At 40.2% G+C, this 26,017-nt stretch overlaps 7 protein-coding genes across 8 annotated transcripts; 5 read left to right on the forward strand and 2 right to left on the reverse strand.

The window, feature by feature from the left end:
- Positions 1-74: 74 nt before the first annotated feature.
- LOC132792146 (probable asparagine--tRNA ligase, mitochondrial) lies at positions 75-1,714 on the forward strand. The gene is made up of 4 exons (XM_060801396.1): positions 75-233; positions 289-496; positions 568-794; positions 857-1,714. The coding sequence occupies exons 1-4, from the start codon at positions 75-77 to the stop codon at positions 1,712-1,714; spliced, it is 1,452 nt and encodes a 483-aa protein (XP_060657379.1).
- Positions 1,715-1,905: 191 nt separating this feature from the next.
- LOC132792147 (nuclear inhibitor of protein phosphatase 1) lies at positions 1,906-3,387 on the reverse strand. The gene is made up of 4 exons (XM_060801397.1): positions 3,059-3,387; positions 2,765-2,985; positions 2,092-2,710; positions 1,906-2,034 (listed from the first exon to the last, which is right to left on the reverse strand). Exons 1-4 carry the CDS (start codon positions 3,300-3,302, stop codon positions 1,913-1,915), a joined length of 1,206 nt encoding a protein of 401 aa, XP_060657380.1. The 5' UTR covers positions 3,303-3,387; the 3' UTR covers positions 1,906-1,912.
- A 10-nt stretch (positions 3,388-3,397) lies between these two features.
- LOC132792148 (zinc finger protein 431) lies at positions 3,398-4,701 on the forward strand. Its single transcript, XM_060801398.1, has 2 exons — positions 3,398-3,828; positions 3,895-4,701. Exons 1-2 carry the CDS (start codon positions 3,484-3,486, stop codon positions 4,663-4,665), a joined length of 1,116 nt encoding a protein of 371 aa, XP_060657381.1. The 5' UTR covers positions 3,398-3,483; the 3' UTR covers positions 4,666-4,701.
- Positions 4,702-5,148: 447 nt separating this feature from the next.
- Positions 5,149-10,509, forward strand: LOC132790498 (uncharacterized). The gene is given in 12 exon segments (XM_060799040.1): positions 5,149-5,642; positions 5,703-5,820; positions 5,881-6,627; positions 6,692-7,018; positions 7,081-7,881; positions 7,942-8,121; positions 8,184-8,279; positions 8,359-8,394; positions 8,454-8,738; positions 8,863-9,155; positions 9,157-9,857; positions 9,913-10,509. Coding segments are annotated over 12 exon segments (4,092 nt in total). The 5' UTR covers positions 5,149-5,279; the 3' UTR covers positions 10,058-10,509.
- Positions 10,510-10,924: 415 nt separating this feature from the next.
- On the forward strand, positions 10,925-13,752 carry LOC132790895 (zinc finger protein 502). Its single transcript, XM_060799644.1, has 6 exons — positions 10,925-11,632; positions 11,704-12,012; positions 12,068-12,280; positions 12,341-12,442; positions 12,522-13,236; positions 13,300-13,752. Exons 1-6 carry the CDS (start codon positions 11,074-11,076, stop codon positions 13,556-13,558), a joined length of 2,157 nt encoding a protein of 718 aa, XP_060655627.1. The 5' UTR covers positions 10,925-11,073; the 3' UTR covers positions 13,559-13,752.
- A 95-nt stretch (positions 13,753-13,847) lies between these two features.
- On the reverse strand, positions 13,848-14,686 carry LOC132790896 (NADH dehydrogenase [ubiquinone] 1 alpha subcomplex subunit 6). Its single transcript, XM_060799645.1, has 3 exons — positions 14,417-14,686; positions 14,218-14,333; positions 13,848-14,155 (listed from the first exon to the last, which is right to left on the reverse strand). Exons 1-3 carry the CDS (start codon positions 14,544-14,546, stop codon positions 14,027-14,029), a joined length of 375 nt encoding a protein of 124 aa, XP_060655628.1. The 5' UTR covers positions 14,547-14,686; the 3' UTR covers positions 13,848-14,026.
- Positions 14,687-15,281: 595 nt separating this feature from the next.
- On the forward strand, positions 15,282-25,187 carry LOC132790405 (uncharacterized). 2 transcript variants are annotated; one of them, XM_060798906.1, is made up of 2 exons: positions 15,282-15,421; positions 23,272-25,187. In XM_060798906.1, the coding sequence occupies exon 2, from the start codon at positions 23,390-23,392 to the stop codon at positions 24,812-24,814; it is 1,425 nt and encodes a 474-aa protein (XP_060654889.1). In that variant the 5' UTR covers positions 15,282-15,421; positions 23,272-23,389; the 3' UTR covers positions 24,815-25,187. The 2 variants fall into 2 exon arrangements, with proteins under 2 accessions (XP_060654889.1, XP_060654887.1); XM_060798904.1 differs by lacking the exon at positions 15,282-15,421 and adding an exon at positions 17,912-18,048.
- Positions 25,188-26,017: the final 830 nt, after the last annotated feature.

Consider the following 26,017-nt stretch of genomic DNA (forward strand, 5'->3'; position numbering starts at 1 on the left):
AATTATAAAATCATTTAACACACTGTTTTAATTTGTATTTAAAGTTTGTAGAATAAACAGCGTATGTAGCTTTTATGCAATCAAGTGTGCTCATCACTAAGCTGATCAGCTGTTTCGCCGGCTCTTGTATAAAAAGGGAAACAATGTTGTTATTTAAAAGATTTCACAGTAGCGTACAACGCATTGCAGAAATAAGCAGAGCTAGCAAGCCTGGAGACACGTTGCACGTTAAGGTGAGCACCAATTTTCATTCAAAGATTCGCTTGGATAACATTCGTGGCTTTACAGGGATGGATAAAAAATGTGAGGCGACTGAAAAACAACATATTCTTGGACATCAACGATGGATCAACGAATGAGAAATTCCAGCTTGTTGTGCCCCGTAATCCAGGAACACAGCAGCTGACCTCGGGTTGCGCTGTCAGCGCCACAGGTTGTGTTCAAGTGGCGCCCAATGGGCACTTGGAGCTGCATGCCGACAAAGTAGAGTCTCTAAGTAAGCAACTATAATGTGATTCTATAGGATGTGATTCTTAACACCATTTTATCTGTTTTGTTCTCTTTAAGCGGATGGTCATTTAAAGGATGGCTATCCCTTTTCACCCAAACAGAAGCATGCTCCCGAATATGTACGTGAGCATCTGCATTTGCGCTCCCGCATCGACTATATTGCCGCACAAATGCGTGTTAGGCACAGGGCACAAAAGGCCATCCACGACTACATGGACGAGCTCAATTTTGTGCAGATCAACACGCCGTTGTTGACTACAAACGACTGTGAGGGAGCAGGAGAGGTTTGGAGTAGCACAAATCGTTTCTGATAACTTTCGTAGATTAACTGCAATTTTTCTTGAAGGTTTTTCGTGTGCAGCCAGAGTCGGAGCAATTGCTGAAACAAATGGCACGACCTAATATTCCATCGGACCAAAGCTACTTTGACCAAAAGGTTTTCCTCAGCGTCTCCGGCCAGCTACATTTGGAGGCCATGTCCTACGGCCTGGGCAATACTTATACATTGGCCCCTGCCTTTCGTGCCGAGAATTCCAAATCACCATTGCATTTAGCCGAGTTTTATATGTTCGAAGCAGAGCTGGTGCATATGGAGCAGCTGGAAACCCTGGCTTCCTTCATAGAGCGCATGTTGAAGGAGATTACTAATCGCCTGCTCAATGCAAACGCTGCTGATCTGCAATTCTGCCAGCAGAGCGCCAATGCTAGCTCGGATCTGGCTTGGTTACAAGTACCGTGGAAAACGTTATCTTACGATGAGGCGCTCGCATTGGTTATAGCCAACAAACAAAGCTTCAAAAGCGCTGTCACTCCCAATGAGGGTTTCAGCAAGGAGCAGGAACTGTTTCTAGTTGCACACTGCGGCACACCAGTGTTCGTTATAGACTGGCCGGCACAACAGAAACCCTTCTACATGAAAACTTGCCGCAGCAATCCACAACTAGTGCATGCCCTGGATCTGCTGATGCCATCGGTGGGTGAGCTGTGCGGCGGAAGTTTGCGCGAACCTGATGCTGAGCAACTCAGTAGGCATCCACAGCTGCCGAAGAGCTTGGGTTGGTATGTGGAGCTGCGCAAATACGGCGGATTGCCAACAGGCGGATTTGGCATGGGTTTCGAGCGATATCTGCAGCTGTTGACGGGTGTGAAGAATATACGCGATGTGATACCGTTTCCTCGCTATCCGCACAGTTGTAAAATGTAAGCAGAATGTAATGTATAAATTGTTGTTATTTGTTGGGAAATGTGACTACAATTTGATCAATTTGTAAACGACGGGATTAAGAGATTTCAACAGGTGAAATTGGAAGCAAAGCATTCTATTTGTCCAAGGTGTTATCTCCCCGATGATCAGCTTCTTTTATGTTGCACTGGAAACTCAATGCATTCTATTGATGGGCTTTTAGAGCTGTCCAAGCATTGGCTTACGACCTGGCCATGCTTCTTTGGCGTACTTCTTCTTTTGTGGACACATCGAGTCACTTTCGCCGCTAGTATCATGCACTTCGTCCACAAAGCGACGCACTGCAAGAACAGAATTGTTGAAGGGATTCGTACTGAAGGTATGAACACTGCACTCACCATTCGCATTGGCCATGGCCAATTTTTGTGCTATGGATGAACTAGGCACAAGTGGCTCCTCGTAGATAGGCGTTACGTCGGGTGCCGGATTGGGCAGCATTAGGCCTAATTTGGAGTTAATTCCAAGCGGTGAAATGGGTTCAAATTCATTATTTTTCAGTTGATTTCCCGCATCGCTGTTGCTAGCCGGTAATCCCTGATACAATGGCGAATGGGGAATCGCAGGCAACTGATGCTGTTGATGGTGCTGCTGTTGCAGTTGCTGATGTTGTTGTTGCTGATGCTTCATTTCGACTATGCTCTGCTGGAACATTTGGTGACTCGCTGAGAGTATGCTCGCTGCATTTGAGCTACTGCCGCTGCCCGTGTGCAATCCCATGTGATTGGGCTCGTAACGGGAGCGTTTGGCAGGTACAACAGTTGTCTGCACTAGATTCCGAAATCGTCCCACACTGGGATCAACGTCTTCAGGATTGATGATAATCTCCTCATCGTTGAAGGTAACATTGCGACGTTTGCGGCCCTGCTTCAAGGCATTCTGCTTGCGCAGATTGTTATCGTCGGCAATACCAAGCATCGAAATGCGTCGATTGTGTGCCGTATTGTACTCTGTCAGGTTCTACAAAGCAATTCTGTGACCATGGGCATTACATTCACTACATTTTAAACTTACATCTAATTCGGTTTGGGTTTCCGGCAGCCCCAGCAAAGCGCCATCACTTGTTTCGCTCAACGGCAGATCCTCCATGATGTTTGCATGCTGACCACCGGCCGACGGACGTTCTCTTAGTATATAGTTGCGTGTCGATGCGCCAAAATGAAAGGTGCTATTAATCTGCAGTTGTGTCGGCTTATGTGCCTCCAACCGCAGGGTGCCAATAAATGTGCCATGGGCTGCAAGAACGAATAAAAACTGTAGTAAAACTACATACTTAACATTCCAAGTCAAGTAGGCGGCAAATCTCACTTGAGCCCAAATCCACGAGGTAAGCAATGTTTAGATGCTTGTGGTAAACAAAGGCGGCATGCACTCGTGAGCAGGAGGCGTGGTCAATGCAGAAATCATTCATTTGGCTATTGCGACCAAATAAATAGCATCGTTTATCATCCACCATTAGCTTTTGCACCAGTTTGTCGTCCTTAAGCACGTCCAAGTGCAGCCCCGTGGGCGGTTTGCCAGCCCAGCTAGGTATATCATAACTGTTGGCCATTCAATATCTTGCAACTTTTATCGGGATAAAAATCGTTAAGAACTCGATGGTGTACACAAACATCAAGACAAGACCGGTCGCAATGTTAATAAGGTGCTAAAATATACCAAATATACTGTGTGTGAGTGCCAACTCGTTTGTAACTGCACTTAAGTTGGCAGGGTACTTTCATTGCAAAACAATGAATGTAAACAAAGATTATATACAAGCTGCGCAAGTTTATTTAAAGTTACGAGAAGGAGATCGAGCTTTAATTGTTATCAAATGCTGTCTTTGTGATGCAGGCGAATTAACAGAGTGGTCGCAGTTTTCCCGACACTTTGCTGTGTCACATTTTGCCTTGGATACATGCTTAATAAGCCAGCGCACAGAGCTGGATGACGAGATTGAGGCGGAGGTTGAAATCGAGTTGCAGAATCGGCAAAACTGCGAGATATCTGAAACCGAAGAGACACATAAAGAAACAGAAGTGAAGAAAGAAGATTCATACCAATCTGAAGAAGATGAAGGGTTAGACGGAAACAGGGTAAATACACAACATACATAGTTGTAACTCGCAAGCTTAATAGTAAGCAATATTACTATTTTACAGCTGAATCAGCCTTTCTACAGTCTGCAGAATACACATCCCAAGCTTATACATTACTTTATTCAGCTCCTGCGCCAACATGAATATCTGTGGCGTGATGAGTTTAAAAACATGGATTTTAGGAACGAGCGAACTGAAAGCGCCCAACAAATAGGCAGATCCCTTGCCAGGCGGTTTAATGTCAAAATAAGGCCCCAGACTATTAGTCTTAGTGCTCGAGCACTGCTGAATTGGTTTCGACGTCAGTATGCTCTGCACATTAATAATCGTGGCTTTCGTACCCGTCACCAGGACTACTACGATAAACTGCTGAAATTTGTGCCCATATCGGACATTTCCGTTGTCAATTGCGACGGATGCCAGCGCCGTTTCATCAATGAAGATCAACTGAGACGGCATAAGCATCGCATGCACTTTGGAGGTGATCCTTATGTCTGTGATGTGTGCCAAAAAGGATTTGTGCACGCGAGTAAACTGCGTATGCATCAGAATAGATTTCACAAAAAATACACCCGTTGGAGTTGTCAAATGTGCAGCTATAGTGCTCCCAATAAATGGGATCTTAAGTCGCACGTTACCTCTCACAGTGAAGACCGAAATTTCACTTGTGAGTTTTGCGGCGTATCAACCAAGTCAAGTTCTTCGTTGGCGGTTCATCGGCGCACGCATTCGGAACCCACTATCAAGTGTCCTTATTGTCCAAAGAAGTTTCGTGAAACATATATTTTAAATTGCCACATTGCAAAGTCTCATTACATAGAAGAAGAAACTTAAGAAAATAAAAATAAATGCATTTCATTTTTGAAAGCAGGAATTTATTAGAATTTCGTAGATTTATTTAAAAAAAATGTGTTTTCCCACGATATTTTGCGAATCAGATGTTGTATTCACAAAATTCGATGTTTTCCAAACTCTAAAATTTACTCAATTCAATGGTATATATGTATATACAAACATATGTTTGTATGATCATGCAGCGCTATAGAGCCATTGCCATTCGCACAAAATTTAGAGTAGATTGCGGGCATATTGGCTGCAAATATCGACGTGAGCGAGGATCGATGATTTTATAACCTTTGATAGTTTAAAAAGATGATATTATATTATTATTGTCAATTCAAGGACTAACTTTCACTATAATTAATAAAATAAAATACATATAAAATCTGTTCGTGATAAAATAATCGATGCTTAAAAATGTAAAAGTATCGATTCATCGATAGTTTCAGAATTTTTTCTCCACCTCTAATGGCTACGATTTGAGCATAGCCAGGTGAATCAATTTCGCGTTAGTGCGCGATAAAAGTGTATTTGTTTATTTGTTAGTATTATCGGAAGAGCAATAGATTTGCCTTTATCGTAAATAATAACATATTGAACATGCAAAGATGGCGAGCAAGCGATTGAAAATAGATGACATGGTTGTGGATTACAAATTTGCTTGTCGCTGTTGCCTTAAATCGGAGGCGGAGTTCTTCAAGCTGGACGCTCTAACCGAGTCTAGTTTAATAGACGACAATAATGGGAACTCCACAAAAATACCTCTTATACGTTTGTTATTATTCTGCATTCGAACCGAAAATCTGCCTGAGCTGCCGCAATATATTTGTGCTGATTGCAGTAAGAGTTTGCAAATTGCCTACTTTTTCATACAAAACGCTCAAAAGGCTCATGAAATTCTCTGTCGCAAATTGTGCCCTGGCAAGATAACGAAGGCGACAACGCGATTCAATGGTCAACCACCCCTAGAGGTATGTGATTATAATACTGTGCGAGGCATCATTTATACACAAAAATGTATATAATTTCAGCTGCATCGCGGGGACAATGTGAAGCACTCAAAGTCTTCTGTTCGCCACGAGTGCAAAATCTGTGGCGCCATTACTAGTAATCGTCTGGAACTCAAACAACATATTCGCATGCATTCAGGTAAGAAGAAGGAATTGACAAGATAAGAAGACTTAATCATTTTGTATAATTTTTAAACAGAGCAAACGCGCCATTCATGCAAGTTGTGCAAATTCGTGACATTTAAGCAGCGACTGCTTCCCGAGCATTACAGGAAAGCGCATGGCTTAACGGCTGCTCAAATAGATCAGCAGTTGAAAATGCGCAAATCCTTGCAGGCGGCTATGTACGCTACAAATGCGACGACATCAAGGCAAGCGAGGGAAAATGATGATGCACAAGTGAAAGTGTGTACACTGGAGGACATGGAGTTACTGATTCCCACTGTGCTGACGCCCGAAGACTTCTCGCAGCCTCAACTGGACGCTGATCAACTACGTGATATTGAACAACAGCTAGGGAACTCTTTGGATGCGAATGATTCCGCCGTCTTGCCAGTTGATGGTCCTACGGGTGGCAACTCGAATATGAGCATTGGGGCGGAGTTTCTTGTCATGCCTGATGGCTCGTTGCAGCAAGTCCATGGTGGTGCTGGGGTTGTCTTCGAGTACATCGATGACAGCAAAACCCCACAGCAAATAACGGCAAATGTCACGACAAACGCAAGTTTGCATAACTTACTGGATGACTCCAAGTCGGATGTGACATACAGTGCAAGGGATATTGAAATAAACCATCCAGTCGGAGATTCATTGCCACAAATCACTGTGAAACCAAAACTTCGACCAGGTCCAGGATCGACGAGTGTAATGAAGCACAAGTGTAATCTGTGTCCCAAAGTATTTCCCACAATTGCACGCCTTAAATCTCATCAATTAACACATAGTCGTAAGTTAATTTTTTCCCCAATCTCTAAGACTCCAATCAATTAACGTTATTTTCCTTTATTTAGATTTACCCAAGTTTTATTGTGATCAGTGCTCTTATCACTCGCTGCGCAGCTCCGATCTCATTAAGCACTATACAGAGGAGCATAAATCTTCCATTGGCGATAGTAAAATTCACGTTGAGAAATCCTTTCAGTCGCTGTCGACGGACAAAAGTCGTATCTACTCTTGCGACATGTGTTTGTTTGAGACACCAAGTAGTGCTCATTTAAGATCACACTATAGTGATAAGCACATGATACAGCCAAGTGACATCCAACTGCGTCCCAGCTGGTCAAACGACACCAAGGATAAGGGATGCAGCCCGTCGCATTTGCCTCTTGGTATCACATGTGTGTTTTTTACAATTTATATTTATGGAATTTTATTGACAAGGTACTTCGCTTCCTCACAGATCCATCAACATTCACTGAATCAGCAATTGAATCATCGGCAACAACTGAGTCGACTGGAACTACAACGGCGACAACGACAACGCTACAGGATCTACAACCTGCTCAGCCGACAACGACAGCTGTGGTTACGCCTGCTGGCGATATAAACGTGGTTGTGGATGCCACCTCATTATTCTATGATGGTGGCGCAGCGACAACTACAAGTACAACAACATCAACAGAACCAACTGAGAATGTCTCTGCAGCATTTGAAGTATTCCCGGAGCAATCTTTATCCAAATCCATAAGGACAACACCGAGGAAAGTCGATTTAAGTGGCATTCTGCCTGCTGTCAGTGTTTCTACTACTGCTGGTGGTGGCAATATTGGTGTAGTTACCACAGCAAATCCAAACAATTCTATTTTTGGAGACATGCAAGACTTCATTGACAATACCGACGTCGCCGCCATTTGCACTATACCAGCCGATGATATGCCGGTCGTTGATGGCGACGATATTGTTATTGATAACAATAATATGAGTTTGGATTTCGATGCCGAGAATTTGTTTGATGACTTCGAGGAAGATGTTGAAGTGGGTGAAGATGAGGATGAGGATGAGGATGATCCCGAGAATGAGGATGAGAATGAAAACAATGACGCGGCTGCCGATCAAAACTTGCTACTTACCAGTGATGATGATGATGTCGATGACTTTGATGACGAGCAATCCAAGCATCTACAGAAACCGTATTGTATCTATTGCAACAAAAAGTTTACCAGCCAATACAAGTTTGAGAATCATATGTTTGTACATCGCGGTAAGTGCAACAAGTTACAATTTAGTTACGCTTTTAAACCAATATGAAATCTGTTCTTAGGACTGGCGCCATATCGATGTGAACTCTGCACCAATCTGTACAATATGAAGCGTCTGCTCATACGTCACTACAAAACTGTGCATAAGCGGATGCCGACGAGGGATATGGTTCAGGCCAAGGGCGACAAAGTAACAGTGGAACGCACAGCGATCGAGAAGCTGCACGTCGGTGTGGATAAGCGTAAGCGCTGTATGTCGTTTCAAATATACTTTTGGTATTCATTCGTTTCTTTGCTGTTCCAGCTCCGATACTGATGTGTGCCAAGTGTCCTTTTGAATGCGAAGTGGAGGGTGAGATGCGAAAACATCTCAATGCTCATCATGGCATTAACGATGGCGGTAAGTATAATCTTAAAATGTTAACACTAGAATCTTGTTTTATCAAAAATTCTTGTTGGGCTTTTAATATTTTCTACAGTCTCAGTACATGCCAACGAAGTGTTTATCATACGCAGTAAGTTTATTATTTTTTTACTTACTATGGCAAATAATAATGCCTAATCTTTTGCACAGAACTACCTTTTGAGTGTCCACGCTGTATTCGCTCGTTTGCGGCAAAACGCACGTTGACTCGCCATTTGCAGCGAAGTCACTTAGTAGACACAATCATTGAGATGCAGGCGCCTCAATGGACAACCAGTTCAGCAGCAACAACAACAACCACTATGACGTCTACAACCGCCTTGCCGAAGAATGCACAACGTATTGTTGCTGAGGTTGACACTGATGGCGATGGCGATGGCGATGGCGATGGTGATGGTGATGGTGATGGCGATGGCAGTGGCTATGGAAAAAGCGGTAAGAGGATCAATAGCCTAGCAAGAATGAATTCAAACTCAAATTCCAAATATGCTCAACACATGCCGCCACAACGACAACATCTGCAACACGTTTTAAATACGAAATTGAAACTGCTCTTCAGCGATGACATTGAAAAATGATCTTTGCTCATCGCCGTGTGCAACAGCAGACAACATAGTGATAAACAGTGACACAGGAATTGAAACGGATAATGAGGATATTGACAGTAAATCATTGACCTCAACACCAACGTCTGGATTCGCAACAATTACCACAACAGCTGACACAAATGATGCTACCGATGATAAACAAAAAACAACTACAGAATCTTCGCCTTTAACTTCAACCTCCCAGATAACGTCCGAATCACCGACATCACCGTTAACAACAACATCAACAGCACTCGAAAAAACACCGACAACATCAACACTTTTTTCCAACGCCCACGCCATTTGATTTTGATCTGGACTTCATAGAAAATGGTGCGCATGGCAACAACGACAACTTTAATGTATTGCCCATCACAGGACAATTGCTAAACGGCACAGATAAACTACTTACAGCAGCATTGGAGCCGTCACCAGTTAAAGATCTTCGTTCCAGGTTACCCCAAACTCCAATTTTTGTGTGTAAACAATGCAATCAGACATTTGACGAATTGAGTAAAATGTTGCAGCATGAATTGGAGCAACATTCCAGCGGCATTGTGTCGCCGCGTAACGTCTATCAGCATCAGTGTAAAGTCTGCAACACAACATATCGAACAGTGACGCTCTTAAATTATCACATGAAAAGGCACGCACCACGCAAGATTCCTTGTAAGCAGTGTCCCAAAGAGTTCACAACGAGTGCAGAGCTAGAGCAACACGTGGATGCCGAGCATCGGACAAACACGGCCTTGAAATGTGGCATCGATGGTTGCGAAAAGACTTTTAATTACAAGCATCATCTTAAGCGACACCAAACAGCTTCCCATACTCCTGTACAATACATATGTCCCGAGTGCGGACGCGATATGTTAACCAGTCTTCTTTTAAGAAACCACATAAAAATGCATAAGGGAACACATTCCTACAAGTGTCCAAAGTGCGTTCGGACTTATATGCGACCCGGACCGTAAGTTAATGATCCACTATCCATTTATATAAGCTAATCAATAATTCAATTGCAGCTTTCAAAGACATGCACTGCGTGAACATAAATGGCATCTTACTGAGGATGAGTTAAATAAAATGTATAGCGTGAATGAATCCACACCTCCGATAAAAATTCGCGAACGAAGGTCGCATGATGTTGAAAACGATACGTCTGATTAACCATTTGACGCACCACGATTATTATATCATTAAAAAAGAGAATATATATTTTGTATACATATGTATAATAAGTAGTATAAACGTTTATCAAGCTTAAGTTTATACTACATTGTTTGGTATAGAATCTTGCCGCACAATACAGATTGTCTGTTAATCCCTGTATCCTATAGTTGTTTGTATAAATGCACGAATGAGAGACAGTTGGTGAACGAGTTAATTATTATGTTAAATTATATTCATATATATACGAAAGTAATAGGATTACTGTTTTTTTTTTATATTACTTTTAATTGACTAAGTATGCTTAATTTAAGCACACATGAATTAAGCCTTGAACTTATAAATTTTAATTTCTTTCTGACTAAACTGCACAAATCTCAATATATTTCGCATCTACCTTAAATTAAGTATTTGTTTCAAATATTATTAAATCATTAAACGTATTTAAAAATAAGTAACAATTATTTGGGCCTGCAAGGGGGTTTTCTTGTTCTATCCGAACAAAGCGTAAAGTATTTAAAGCAGTGGAGTCTCCTGTATAATTGTGAAAGTTTTAAATACTTTGTTTCAAATGTCTTTGGTGATATTCAAATTTTCGCGGTTTGTAGACTTCCCATTACACTTATCGATAAATTGTAATCTTTATTGAATACTAATTAGTATTAGAATTTCCGTTAGTAATATAAATTCAAATAATATTATTACAATAGAGAGTAAATTAAATTTATTAATTGTTTAAATTAATGTGAGTCATGAATGCGATTAAATTAAATATTACGATAAACTTCGTTAACTGGGAAAGAACAGTTAGAATAGAGGGACCGTCTTGGTATTTTTTTCAAGAAAACGGTATACTTTGCAATGTAGTATTACGGGCACACTAACAATCACAGTCACAGAAGAATTTGCAAACTTTTGTTAGCCGCAAATAAAAATTGTTTTCAACCCAAATAAAGAGTATTCGACAAATATATTTGCACTCCCGAATCGACGCATCATCCAAAAATATCAGACGCATGGCCGCCGCTGCGGATGCAGCCAGATCCAACGCGTTGCTCGCAATGAACAAAGCGAACAACACAAAATGCCGCGCGTGCCTTTCGGTAAGTCGCCAGACCGTCAAGCTGGACGCCAAGATACCGGATTTGCAAAGCGTACGCACATACGGCCAAGGCTTGCGGCAGTGCACCAATTTGCCAATGACCGCGCGCTCCGCTGGCGGCTACAAGTGGCCCATGCAGATCTGCATACGCTGTTGCCGCGCATTAGAGGTGGCCATGCATTTCATGGAGCTGGCTGTTGACTCGAATCGCAAGTTGTTTGCTGAATCGCAGAATGTTAAGTTGACGCCACCGCACACGCCAAGCAATCCATCGACAGGCGAGCTCAAGCGAAAGGCCAGCGTTGAGCTGTTGCATTGGAATCAATTTAGTCAGGAATTCGAGCAATTCGTGGAAAGCTATGATGGAATCTCAGCGCCCATCGAAGAGAATGTGCTGTATATGCGAGGAGCGAAGGTGCCACGCTTGGACAACGATGCAACGCCGAGCAACGAGCCTCCAAAAGAAGATGATGGTAAGAAAAAAGACTCCAAATTAAATATGTCTATATAACATATATATAAATATAAAAATTGTGCTCGGCAGTTATCTTGTTTGATGTAAAGTATGAAAGCAATGATCAGGATCAGGAAGATGAGAATGATGGATCGGATGCAAAGAACAGCGAGACATTCTATGACAATAGTATTACAAACGACGCTACTAATAAAAACAATGAGAACAACAACAACAATAACAACAACAACAACTTTAATTTTAATAACAAAAATGATCTGCCTGATGATCTCATTCAACGTGCACTCTTCATGACCCTCAACGATGTCGATGTCACTAGAAACCAAACTCCTGAGGAATTGCAAACAATAGAATCGATCAAAGCCACACTACTAGAATGTGAGACTAAACGTTTTTTGTTATCCTTTTGAAATGCTTATGTGTATTTATTTAGCTACTGAGCAATTGCTGCCTACTAAGGAGAACTCCACAACCATGCTGTCACAAAAGTCCACACCAAGCAGGGAAATCAATCCCGCTCACATTCCTTTACTCAGCTGCCACATATGCAAGCACACAGCAATGGAGGCCAAACAAATGCGCAGCCATTATATGCGAGTGCACAACTCTGATGTGTCTGAAGACGATATCATTGGTCTCACTAAAAGTGCGTTGATTCGTTCTATTAAGAACGGCTTTTATTAACTGACAGTCCTTGCAATTCTAGATCAAAGCTTTAAGTGTAGACCCTGCAATAGCTATGAGACCAATAGTCGTACTGATATGCAACAACATCTGATTGAGCATCACAAAATCGATGGTGACTTCGGTAATTGTGAAGACTGCATTACTGCAGTGAGATTTGGATGAATGCATAGCATAATTTTCTATACTCTTCTTATTTTCAGAAATGTATTGTTATGTACAGCAGAATTGTCCAGCCTGTGGCCGTATCTTCAAGGATCAGCGCTCAGCACGCACACACTACACACGCATGCATACACCGCAACAACAACAGCAGTCGCAAGCAGGCGTCAGTTGTGCTGGACGTGAAGGAGCAGAACAGCAACACATGTGCATTGCGTGCGACAAAGTATTCAGCTCGAAGGCCAGTCTACAGGCCCATCAGCGCTTCTGTCAGGTGAAGCAACCGGTGCACTGTAATTTCTGTGAACAACAATTTAGTAGCATGCGCAAGTACGAGATGCATTTGCAACAGCAGCATGCAGTTGATACGCTGCACGAATGTGAAATATGCAAGAAGAGCTTTAAAAACAGCGAATCATTGTCGGTGCATCGTAAGCGGCACTCGGAGCGTCATTATCAATGTGGAAAGTGCTCGCTTAACTACATTAATGCGGCAGAATTGCGTGTGCATTATGAGCGAGCTCATGTCCAAGAGGAGGAAGTGGTCAGCTGTCGCAACTGCGGCAGTAAATTCCAAAATTATGCATTACTGCGTGAACACGAGCAGCGAAATCACCAGAAAGCAAAGGTGTGGCGTTGTGACAGCTGCACCTTTGAGACAAGCACTCGGGCGCGTCTCCGTCAGCACCAATACGAGCACACCGATTATCCTTACAAGTGCCAACATTGTCCCGAGGAGTTTGCCGATCGCGGCAAGTAAGTGAAGTGTAAAGATAATGAACAAATTGGTGTCATAATCTAGTTTTGCTTTAATTGCAGAATACGCCAACATTCCAAGAAGGTCCATGCGGTGGAGCTGAGCGATGAGCAGCTGGCCGAAATGTTTCGCGAACGTATTGGATATACCAATCGCCATGATGCATTTAACAAGACCAACAATTCCTTGGAGATACCGGGCTTTAGTGACGATTGCTATACAGAGCTGAAGAGCCTCGGTCTGGACTACGATGACATTACAACCGATCTCTTTTCGAATTCCATTAGCGTATTGGACAATCTGCTCGAGTTGGTGCCATAAAACACGTAAAAAGAAAGCACCAATATACATCCATTTACCTGCCTAGAATATAAGTAAAAACATCCTGAATAGCTAACGAGAACATGAAGACTGTCCACACTAAACACTTATCAATCAATCTTTCACTCCAACTTCAGCAATCATTTCCATTTCCAATTCCATTTGTACTTTATGTTTGTTTTGATTTCCAAAATGTTTTCTCAATAGTCGCGCACACCAAAACCAGCAATCATAAACTAATATCGAGTAAATAGATTTACGCATATTTACAAAACAAAAAAAGAACCACTCACACTCATAGTCTGTATAAATTATATATACAAAGCATTGATATTTTTTGAAGTAGCTTAATAAACAACATACAAAAAACCAAGCGCTTGCGAAGCGCTACCGAAAAAACGTCGTTTGGTTTTCGCGACAAACAATTCGTTTTATATTTTTTAAACTATTTAAATTTGTTAAGCATTTCTAGTTAATGCCCTGAATGAACTTTGAGAGGAAATCTGTAGGCTTAGGATCCTGTGACTCCTTCCAATAGCGCATTATGTGCCCCTTTTGCTTCCAAATCTCCACAGACTCTTTCAGCTCCATTTGGCCCTGTAATAGAAGTTGTGTTTTGATATAGTTGCTTAAGAATAGGACCTAAAGATCGCAAACACCTTGATGACCAGCATGTCAATAACTCGGATGTCAGTCACATTGCGGTTTTTGATGAATTGCTCGCGCAATTTTTCACGGCATTGCTCCACGCTCATGGGTATGTCATAGTCCATAACTGTGGATTGGGAACACACATATGTTTATATTTATGGCCGGAGACGGGATAATAGAGTTTGATGACATAACCAAGTGGCTTACCAATGTAGGGAATTTGACGATACCAGGCTTTGTAGAGGTTCAGTGCACGCTTACGTGCTTCCTCGCGATCCACGGATAATATGGGACGCACCTGCTGCACAGCACGTTTGACGACTTCACGTCCTGCCATTATCCCGCTGTGAGTTTATAAATTTAGCAAAATAAGTTCGTGCAAAACGCTGCTGCTTCTTCAACGGCAGGCAACAACAGCTGATAGTGCTGCCAGATGGAGTTAAATTACAAAATAATCTAATTTACGCTCAAAATAAATATACCAAAACATACTGCTGGGTTTAAATATGTGAGCTTTAATAACGTTATCGCTTTGGTTTTTTAAATTTTGTAGGAAAGATTGCCTACTGACAAGAATCTAATGATCGAAATGTTAAACTTTTGTGATATACTAATTGACTGGTTCGATAAAAAGCAGTGCTGTAAATGGCATTAGATATGTTATCGATAAATTGCTGCACCTATGCGCTTGAATTTCAAATTTCTATGCGAACTTTCAATACGCAGCATATGTTAAATTTTTTAGTCATGCTTTTATCGCATTGTTAGTGGCCTTTTGTGGGAGTGTAAAGGACAGTCATTGTAGGCTTCGGGCAATGTGGAAAAACTACACATTGTCATTGTAACAATAATAGAGGCAGCTATGGCAAAAAAATTACACTTTCATTCATTAAAGCTAGCTATTGTTGCTACTGATGTTACTGTTGTTGTTGTCGCTATGTGCTCGCGCTGTTGACCGATCAGCGATCGTCGCTGGCTTTGCGCTCAGTTCAAAACACGTTATGCGCCTGTGCAGAGCGTTTTTGCGCATTACTAATTTCAAAGCCGAGAGTTTCGAAAGTTTTTGTCCACCCTAAGCGCGTGTTATACTTGTATTGCAGTAGCAACTACGCAGACAAATTTGTGTGTGCTACGTTTCTGTGTTCAAATATTTTAATTTATTATGCAAATGCACTAAGCGGGCCACATAACAATACTTAAAATAAAAATTTGGTAGGTCAACAATTTCTATTTTAATTGGCATCGCCCGGCAATTTACCATATGAGAAAAGAAAGCTGAAAAAAACGACAAATACGTACTCACATATATGCATAAATATTGTATGTATATGGAGGAACTATAATTTATTGTGCATAATTAAGCCAATCAAATGTTTTTGTGTTATTGTGTTGAATTTTTTCACAAATATTTGTAGAATTTCTCAAAGAATTGCGTGCAAATTGGTTCAATTTTCTTCCAACTCACAATATACAGTTATGATAAATACTATATTGGTCAAAAGAAATGATCTTCTAACGTTTGTGTTCGTGTTCTCGATTTCGTTAATGTTGCTGTTGTTGTTGTTGTTGTTGGTGTTGCTTTGTGCGCCTCTTTTCGACTTTTGTACGCAAATTAATTTTAAACGTTCATTGAAAATTTCTTTGTCAAGGTTGTTTGGGGTAAACGGGCAACAGGCAAACGGGTAAGAGCGGTGCGTCTAACGCCGGCTTCAATGCAATACCATAACGTAGCCCCTCTACCGACCTTCCCCCCTCTTTCCCCATCGAGCGCGTACACATTCCGGTTCTGTTTTGTGTGTTTGTATGCCAATTAGTGTTATTCAACCGGGCAAATACATACTATATACTATGTAGATCTGTAGCTGAAAGGTACTGCGTACTCGCTAATTGTAATAATGTGCAAATATTGAATTAGTTGCAGAACATTTCTACAGTCAGTGGAATTATTAACACATATTCGCATTATTTCATTGCCACACTAGTAAGAGTAAGTGTAAAACTGGCTTGGGATCTATTCGCAATAAGCAAAGCGGGTCCAAGGCTTACACCTCTTACCAGTTTTGAGTTTGTTTGCGATTCATGAGCATTTTCATATGATGTACGAGTACCGTTTATCGCCATAGAATGAGGCCACGCCTTTGGCTCCTATTCCTCGTTCTTCTAGTTATTCACCTCTGTCTTTCTCTCTCTCTCTCTCTCTCTGGTTCGCTCTTTCTATCGGCTTTCATGGCCAACAAAATCTGTCTATAAATTATTATTTTATTTTTTATTGACAGTCTGTCCAACGACGGAAGCTCCGAGGCGCATTAGGGCCCCAAAAAAGTAACGTGTAAAAGGCAGGCAAACAATCGTTGAGCCCGTATCGTTAAAACAATCAAAGAATTCACACACGCACACACACATACACTGACTACAATAGTCGTGGAGTACACAAGCCAAATTGGTGATAGCGAAATTATCAAATCGATAGGTGAAGCGCCTGTTAACATTTTGTGTTTGCGTGCGCCAACTTCTCTCGATGTGAGGAATGTTTATGCGGTGAAATGAACATGATGAAACTGTTAAAAGATAGAAATACCGGATTGACAACGTTCTTAGCCTAGACTGGAATTGCTGAAGCATCTGTGCTATAATCGTACTCAACTTGTTTTTTCTATTTTTTTTTGGGTAAAAATCTTTGTATGGAAAACTTTAAGCTCGATGATGCTGATAGTTGTTAATCAGCCTTTTTTGCTGAGGCACCACTCTCTCTTTCTCTTTTTTTTTCCCTGAGTTCTAATTCTACTTGGCGGTGCTACTTTTGATCTATAATTTGCTGATAATGAATGCTCTTATACAAAATTATCTTTGTTTATTTGTCAAAGTCTTCAGATATCTCCAAGTGTTTGTTTGTACGGCACTATTAACGTGATATTTGCAGTCTATGAGTGCAATTAGAACAGTAATCTCTATAATCTCTGACCCATATTTGCACATAATTGTGCCATTTTAATTAACAAATACTTAAGGTATTGCGAATGAGTCGAGCGTCAAGCGGTTGCATAATAGAAGCAAAAATAGCAAAAGGCTTTGTGCAACTGGTTGCATACGTGATCAGATGATCACGTGCTGAGCACACGTGTAAACCCTGCGTTTCACTATAAGAGTAGTATACTATAACATCGGAGAGTATAGCACTTAACGTCACGTTAGTTAAATATTTGCGCAAACCATTTGTGTCAGTTCTTTTGATAGTTTTTTGTTTTTTGGGCGCTAGACAAACTGTAAAGTGTCGGAAACGCCATTCACAACAAATTATGCATAATTTGTGCAACAATTAAACGTAAATGCTTATTTAAATAGATGGTTATTTCGTGTTATAGCATAGCCTGTATAATACTTGATGATGATAGTGCAGCATATGGTAGTTGTACCTTTCACACTGTCCGTTGTCCGTTGTCCCCTGTCCGCCTGTAGGGCATTTGTTTAGTTATTAAGCGTCTTTACTTTTGCTCAGCTATGTAGTTTTTTTTTTATTTTATTTTTTTTGCCCCTGCTATGCGCACGAGCACTTTGCGCGATAACCGACAACACCAACAACACCAACAACAACAACAATAGCAACAGTAACAACAACAAAAACAAAAACAACAACGAGACGACGTCGACGTCGACGGCTGCTTCAGACTTTAGAGGTGCTCGTCAGTGTTGAAGTTGGTTCAGGTTTAGTTTCAGTTACGTTTTGGCGTTTTACGGTAACGCAGCGGACGACGACAACGTGAAAGATAACAACAACAACAACACAATAGCATCCACAACAATAACAACAACAACAACAGTTAGCTCTACAATTCAGCGAGGTGCGTGTCCAAAAATTCTGCTAACGTGTAAATACTGTAATAACTGAGCGCATTCTATGCGATTAACGAACAAATGACAATAACAAATATTGTACAATATGAATCCGCTTAACGTTCAATCGTGTCTGTGCCCGTACTGTGCTCCTGTACCGTTAAATTGCGCCAGTGTTGCCAATTGTCGCGTATCTGTAAATTGGCCAAAAATGTCTATTTTCACGTTCTATCAAAAGCGGCACATACCAAATAAAATACAACACACTCTCATTCACCGTACAGAGTTGCTACCTTTGATGGTTGCGTTTAATCGGCCAAATGGTTTTCACTTTTTTTTTGTGTTGCAGCTCGATTGCATGCAAAACTTCATATTACGAGTGTTGAACAGAAACAAAAACAAAAAAAAAGTATTTACAGCTATTGCGCCCAAGTTGGCAGCTGGCGCGTACCTTGAACCCACTTTTGTTATTATTATTATTATTCGTGTTTAGTTTTGTTTTTGTTTTTGTTTTTATTATGCTTTGGCTTTTATGCAAAAACGAAGGAAAACAAAAACAGTTAGAAAAAGAGTTGGCTTTTCACTTTCTTTAAAGTAATTTCCAGTTTGAGTTTGCCGTTAATCGCAGTACAGATTATTAGATTAGATAATAACACTCTGCGTATTACATGCTCTTGAAATATTCTGGATTATGTATATGGTTTGGTTTTCTTATCTGCACAATTCTTGTGCTTTTTATTGTTCTTTTATTTTTGCCAAAAAGTTCTTGTTATCATTCGATAAGATTAACGTCTGCCGCAATCGTAACAATTTTAACATTTATGCATTAAAACTGGTTTATAGACCTTACTTTAATATTTACGACTGCCAGCCAAACACGTAGCGCACTTGATGGAAGTATCTATGTATGCATATAGTTGTGTACTTACATATACGAAACTCAGGCGCACACAGGCAATTCCCAGCTAACTGAGTCAAGATGAGATATATTCATATTTTTAATAACAACTCATTGCAATTGTGTGTAAAAATATTGTGGCAATACAGCAGACAGTTCACACTGCTAACGCGTCTGTCTGACCGAGTTGGCAACACACCTACCTCTCAGCCACAAAAGGGGGCCAAGTAACCAATTTGATTTACCAATGATAGACGCACCGAACTCACGCAACAAAACATGGGACTCTGTTCCCGAAAACCAAAAACCAAAAACAAAAAACAAAATACAGAAACCAACCGAACCAACAACTTCAATGTGAATGGCCGGGCTTTTGGGCCGGGTTCTGTATCTGTATCTGGGTTGGGGTTTTATGTTGGGGAATTTTGTACCCTGTGGCCATAAAACACTCATAGTGGAGTGTTTCAGCGATAGTATTTTAGTAATAATTAGCAAAACACTCGACCACTCCCAAATAAAGTTTAAAAACGATGAAAACTACTTTGCGGGTAAAAATATTTCTCTGTTTCTCCGTTTGCTGAGTATCTGTGAGTCGAGCAGTCTCCACTTTTACTTTATTAGTATGTTGTTAGATACCACTTTCAGAGTCGTTTTTCGTCACACTCACAATTCACACCTCAAATTTGTTGTTGGACTTCAGAATTTTGCCAAGTGAAAGAAGAAGAGACTTGCTCATAAATAAACGCCTCGATTTATTGTTGTGATATGTGCAGATCAAAAAAAAGAGAAAGAAGGCGAAAGATAGAGAGCTCGACGCTATTGACAAGGGCGGAAGCTTAAAGCATAATCAAATGATATAAGAAAGTTGTATCAATACGAACATTTGTCCAATTTTTAAGCAAATAAATCAGACTGCGCTTTCCCTTTCTTTTTCAATCAATTCAAGATCAAATTCACCATAAGTCTGATATATTTATAGACGCATTTTTTTGTTGTCTAACGTTAAGTGCAAAGTGTTGTACACGAAATCATACAGGTTCTTGCTCACCTTATGCAAATAACAAAAAAATAAAAAAACATAATATATTTTTGAATAGTAGTTGTTGATTTCATGGCGCAAATTTTCAAGGTCAATTCGCACTGCAGCTTCTGGTTCCCCTCTGGCAATATATATTCTCTAGTATTTTCGAGCACAATTAGAAAAACTAACAAACAAAAAATGAAGAAAAAAGTTGCTAAACAGCTTAAATTATTTGCCGTAAACAGCTGAACCCTATTGAGCTGCATATTTGTATTTAATTAGCGAGCCACCAAAAAGCAAAAAAGCATACATCGGACACCCCCACAGCAATTTCAATTTCTATATAAGCCGCCGTCGGCGAAATCACAAAACAATTGAGATTTGTTGTACGATTCGCTCGTTTTGTAATTTAATTTATTTTTGTATTTTATCAGCCAGCTCTACATTGTTTAATTGTTTGTCATGGGGTTTTGGGAAGTTTAGGTTTAGCAGCAAACAGAAAGAAAAAAAAAAAAAAACAATGACGACAGTTGATATTGCTAATGGCACGTTCGATTGAATAATTAAGTTAGTGTGTTACTTTAATGAATGCCAGAGCTCAGCAGTCACATCATAAGCCGTTAAGTACAGTGAACAGTGCCAAAGTGCCGACAAAATAGTTTAACTGCCCATTCGATCAGCACGTGTAGCTCTAAAATGTAGTTCAGCTGTTCCTAAACTGGCAATCAGCAAATAATAAAATTTTAAGTGCACACTCACAACGGGCTAAAATAATAACTATAATTTCATATTTTGCATTTAAAAAAATATATTGAATATTTTTAATTAGTTATTCCATTTTCACAGTCAACATCTGCTATCGATTGTGCTTGCATTTACTCTTGCAACGCTTCAAATGTGTAAACTTATCTTCAACGAGAATCACATGAATCTTTTTCCATTTAGTTACTTCATTTAGGATGCATCACAATTGCCAGACACTTGGCCAGACGCCATAAAACAAATAAATAAACAATAACCTTCATTACAAGCGGACAATAAAATTGAAACTGAAATCAAATAAACTCTGCTCTGCTCTGACCTTTGGCTAAGTAATTGAACGTGAACTGAATTTACGAGTAGCTGCAATGCAGCTCCACATAAATTGCAGCTCTTAATTTAATTAGTTCCAGACATTGGCCACGGGAGCAGAGCGGGAGGCAGAGAGAGAAAGAGAGGAGAGAACGCCGTTTGATATTGAAAATTGTTTGTGGTCTTCGATATCAGTTGTGATCAACCTGTAAGTGTGTTGGCGCACTGATAAGACGCCAACGAAACCAGTTAACTGGTCAGTCACTCAGTCAGCTAGCCAGTCAGTCAGTCAGTCACATGCACTTGATCGATCTATGAAGTTGGCTGGTCGCCTGCCCAATTAGATAGACATGCGCCTATTCGGTGCTTGGACTTTTAACACACATTTCTATGCGAATTAATTGTTATTTAAGCTCGCCTGAGCTCTATAAACAATCAATGGCATTTGTTTTGGGGGTCTGCCAATGACCAGCATATGACCCTGGGGACATTGTGTTTGCCCCCTCCCAAGTATTACGTAATTACGCATACGCCATGTGGAACAGTAGCAAATAATTGAAAACTGAACTGACTGAAAATTACAATTTGCCAGCGAAAGTCAATACTGAATGCAAAGTTTGCATTACTGATGATCAAATTGGGGGAAGTGTGTGGACAGGCATGTGATTGATAGCGCGAACCTGATTGTAGATTGATAAAGGTTTAGTTCGGTATCGATATTATACAATTTTGTTGATGATAAAACAAAGCAGAAGCGAAAATAAATTGATTAGGTTCCCGGTAATTGGGCTAAGTTATATTCTAAATTGAATGACATTGAAAAAATTAAAACTATTTGGACTTGATAAAGTTTTCGTATCATTGAAAATTTCACGATATTGCTAGTTACACATGGGTAATGCTCTGTCAAAAAAAAAAATGTAGCACATTTTTTATTTTGAATAAAGTTGAAACTTATATTTATTTAATTAGTAATAAAAATGATTTTGAAAATATTTTTTTGTTTTGAGGTAATTGCAAATTCTTTAAAAACGAAAAAAAACTTAAGGAATTTATATATTTTATTTCCTAAAATCCTATAAATGTAGTGCTAATCAAGGGCTATAGGAATAACCCATACTTATTTTTAAAATTGTTTCTGTTTATGCTTTTTCACTTTAAATATCGTCGCACGCTACATTTTACGTCAAAGAATTACCCAGATATTATTTCTTGGTATGTTTGGTGATGTCAATGTTCTTTTATTGTATTTGATTTGATAACACAATATTACTATAGTAGAGTTAGTTAAATCGACGAATGAATTTAAAGTTAATAGAAATTTATTATTTATTTATTACTTTGAACCACAAACTATAGGATCGCATTGCTAAAGAGCGATTGTAATAATGTAGTTATTAAATACATTAATAACAATTTTGTACAAAAATGCATGATAGCGATTGATATTATTTAACCAAATGAAATGCACATATATATCTCTTTGATATAACACACCCGTATTGAAAGCGTAATTGATGAACCTTAGCAACATTGAACTGTTTTATAGTCACAATCAATTGTAGATAACAAATATTAATTACTGTTTACTCTAACAATTAAATGTCTTGACTTAAGCCCCAGTTATAAAGTAAATTGTGTACTTTTGACTCTGTTATAATTTTGGTTTACTAAATAAATTATAAATTAACTTAGGGCGAGCCACGCGCTTTAATTGATAAATAAGATTATCAGCAATTGTTAAGCGACTTCTGGCACGTCACAATTGATTATAAGTATATAATAATATTTACTGAAAACCATTTGGCCAACAAAAGACGATGAGTAACCAATCCAAACCAATTGAAATTCTTCTAATCTATATTTTCTACTTGGATGATTCATCATCATCATCATCATCATCATCATCATGGAATTAGGCCCAGGGCGAATTGGTTTAAAAAGCGACTGTTTGGACTAAATAGCGAATAGTGCAAAGAAAGTTGTTGGCAGCATTCTAAAGGTGCTAATAAAGCAAATTAAAATAATAATAATTAGCTGGCGAATGTCCACACATTGAATTAAATTTGATTATAAGCATTTTTATGTTGTATGCGAGTGAATATCCGCGACTAGTATTATGTTATATTTGGTTGCTTTTCACCGCAATTTGCTCATTATTATGATTTGGCAAAAAATTAGCATTTGGTGAATTTAAAATGTTAAATGTTTCCAAGCTTAAACATCTTTTTACTTTTACAGCTAAACACGACGAAGCGAAGCCCCGTTAGCCAACGACGACGACAACGACGATCAGAGATCGACGGAAAGTAAAAGCGCTATTAGACTCGAGACTCGAGAGAAATACACACATAAGATCATGGCTGATACCATCAACAAGCCCAGCATACAAATTCGCAGTGGTCTGCCCTCCCCGCTGCCCGACAAGAGCCCCTCGCCGGCCACCAAGCTGCTGATCAGTCATGGCAAACCCAACTTTACCATCGCCCGTTCGCCCAGCACCAAAGACAATGGCAATCCGTTGTCACCGCAGCCCAATGCCAACAACAACTACAATGCCTATAAAAGCGCCAACACCACCACAGTCAACAACAACAGCAGCAGCTTCATCAGCAACACCAACAAATTTGTGGTAGGCACCAAGTTCAATGGCGTCTTCAAGCCCTCGAATGCATCCGCCACTTGGGCGACTACCAACGGCAATGCCACCGCCACTGCCACCGCCAATGGCAATGGCAATGGCAATGCCACCGCCACAACGGAGCAGAATGAGGCTGCCAAGGTGGTGCTGCGTCGCCCCAAGCCCGTCGATGTGGAGCCGGTGGCGCAGGGTGAGGATGAGAATGTGCCGGAGTTTATACTGCGACAGCGACGCATTCAGGAGCGTCTGGCTAAGGAGAATGTGCTGGACTTTGAGAATCGCCGCAGTGGTTACTTCACGCATGTCATGATCTCGCCAGACTCACCGAATCGCACCTCGTTCGTTGAGACCATGGCCAGTCCAGCCATAGTGCCGGCCCTCGAAATGCCCTTGCCGGCCAAGATTGAGGAGGAGCCGCAACCAGCTACAAATGGTCACAGCGAAGCGGCTGCAGAGGCAGAGACAGAGGCAGAGACAGTCGAAGTGGTTGCGGCTGAGGCCGTTGCCGTGGCCGTAACTGCTGCCGAAATTGCGGTTGAATCCAGCAACGGACACATCGAAGAGCCCGAGGTGCAGCCTGTCAGCAATGGCCATGTGGCAAGTGATGATGTGGCACCCGAGGAGGTGGCCAAGGCCATTGAGGAGGTCAACAAAGCGGTGGCTGGCGAGGATGATGATACCAAACCGGAGGCAGAGCCCATAACCGAAACAAAATCCGAGGTGGAATCGGTTGTTCCTGCCGCTGTTGAAGCCCAAGTGGAGGTCATAACGCCAGTGGCTGCTGCTGAACCCGTGTCGCCGCCTGTCCAGAATGGAGATGCTGTTCCTGTTGCTGCTGCAGCTGAAAGCAACGGACATACTGAAGATATTACCATTTCGCATACCAATGGAGATGTGCCCAGCATAGCCACACCCGATCCCAGCGGTGCTTTGGGTGTCAACTACGAGCCCAAGACGGTGGTCAGTTTTTCGCAGGAGCTTGGCGGCGGTGAGAACAATTATCCCGACACCGTGAAGGTGCTCAAGGATGCACCTGCGTCAGCAGCCGATGCCGAACTTCAGGAGCTGGCCAAACTAAAGTTCGACATCAAGAGCGATGCACAGGATGAGGTGCAAGTGACGCCCGTTCTACGTGCGGAGTAAGGAGGCGTTTAGGAGTTAGTGCAATTGTTATTAATCAACTAAAACTAAAAAAAAAGGAACGAGAACATTCACTCTGTATTGTATTGTATTTTGTGTTAGCCTCTAAGTTCATTATGAGAAATGTTGCCAAATTTAATTTTATGCTTCACGCATCAGTCAGTATCCGCAGATACGCATCCGTAGACGCATTCCGAAGAGGCATCCCATAGATATACCATATCAATAACTACTGAATGTAGTATGTATGTACGATTTGTATCTATATGACGAGCCAACTGTTGAGGCGGTCGTCAGACCTGCTATACTTAATTATGTTTATTTCAAACAATTTGCTTTATTTAAATAAATTATTATTATTAAAATATTCGTTGAATTGCTTGCAATTGGTTTCATTTAACATACGGAGAAATTATTAAGAACCACTATAATAGAAAATATCATATTAATTTTTGGTGTATGTCACCAACTTTAGCCATATGATTTCTAGCACTAAAAACGTTACTTGGAAGTAGATAAGAAATTAATAACAACATCAAGAATACTTTGTATCCACTGTTCAATTTAAAAATGTTTTTTTTTAGTAAGAGATATTTACATTTAGTGATCACTCAATTTAATTTTATTTTAACTCTTTAAAATTGGTCTTCAACAGTTTCAAATTTTTCTATATAATGAGTTATGATGATTAAATTCTTAGAAGTAATTATCGTTAATAACTAAATCCCGTTCAAAAGTAATTAATTTCTTAAATTTATTCAATAGTAATTTATTTTAAAATTGAAAGACCAGTCGTATGGAACTTCTTGTTTTATTTGCTTATTTTATTGTATTTTCAAAAGACTCAAACAGGATTTTTCTAAGATGAATTATTCTCTTTAATCAACTTTCAAGTTTACTATTATTTGAGTCTCTTTGGTCTGACATTGGAAGATCAAGTTTACTTCAACTTCGTTTGAACTTTGACATTGCGAAATATATTTGCCGCGACCTTGGCAGAAACGTTATCCATCATAGTAGTGAATAGATTTGATTGTGCTTGTTTTAGATTGCAAAGATATATTGAGAGTGAACTGCACCCATAAAAATTGGATTTTAATTGAAAGACATTTGTTATTATCATAAAGCAAGCTGAAACCGAAATTGAAACACCTGTGTCTAGCGGGTGTAATACTTGTATTTTTGTTCGGTTACAAAGTGTTGGGG

The sequence above is a fragment of the Drosophila nasuta genome, chromosome 3 (genome assembly GCF_023558535.2).
Source record: "Drosophila nasuta strain 15112-1781.00 chromosome 3, ASM2355853v1, whole genome shotgun sequence".
Taxonomy (NCBI): Eukaryota; Metazoa; Arthropoda; class Insecta; order Diptera; family Drosophilidae; genus Drosophila; species Drosophila nasuta.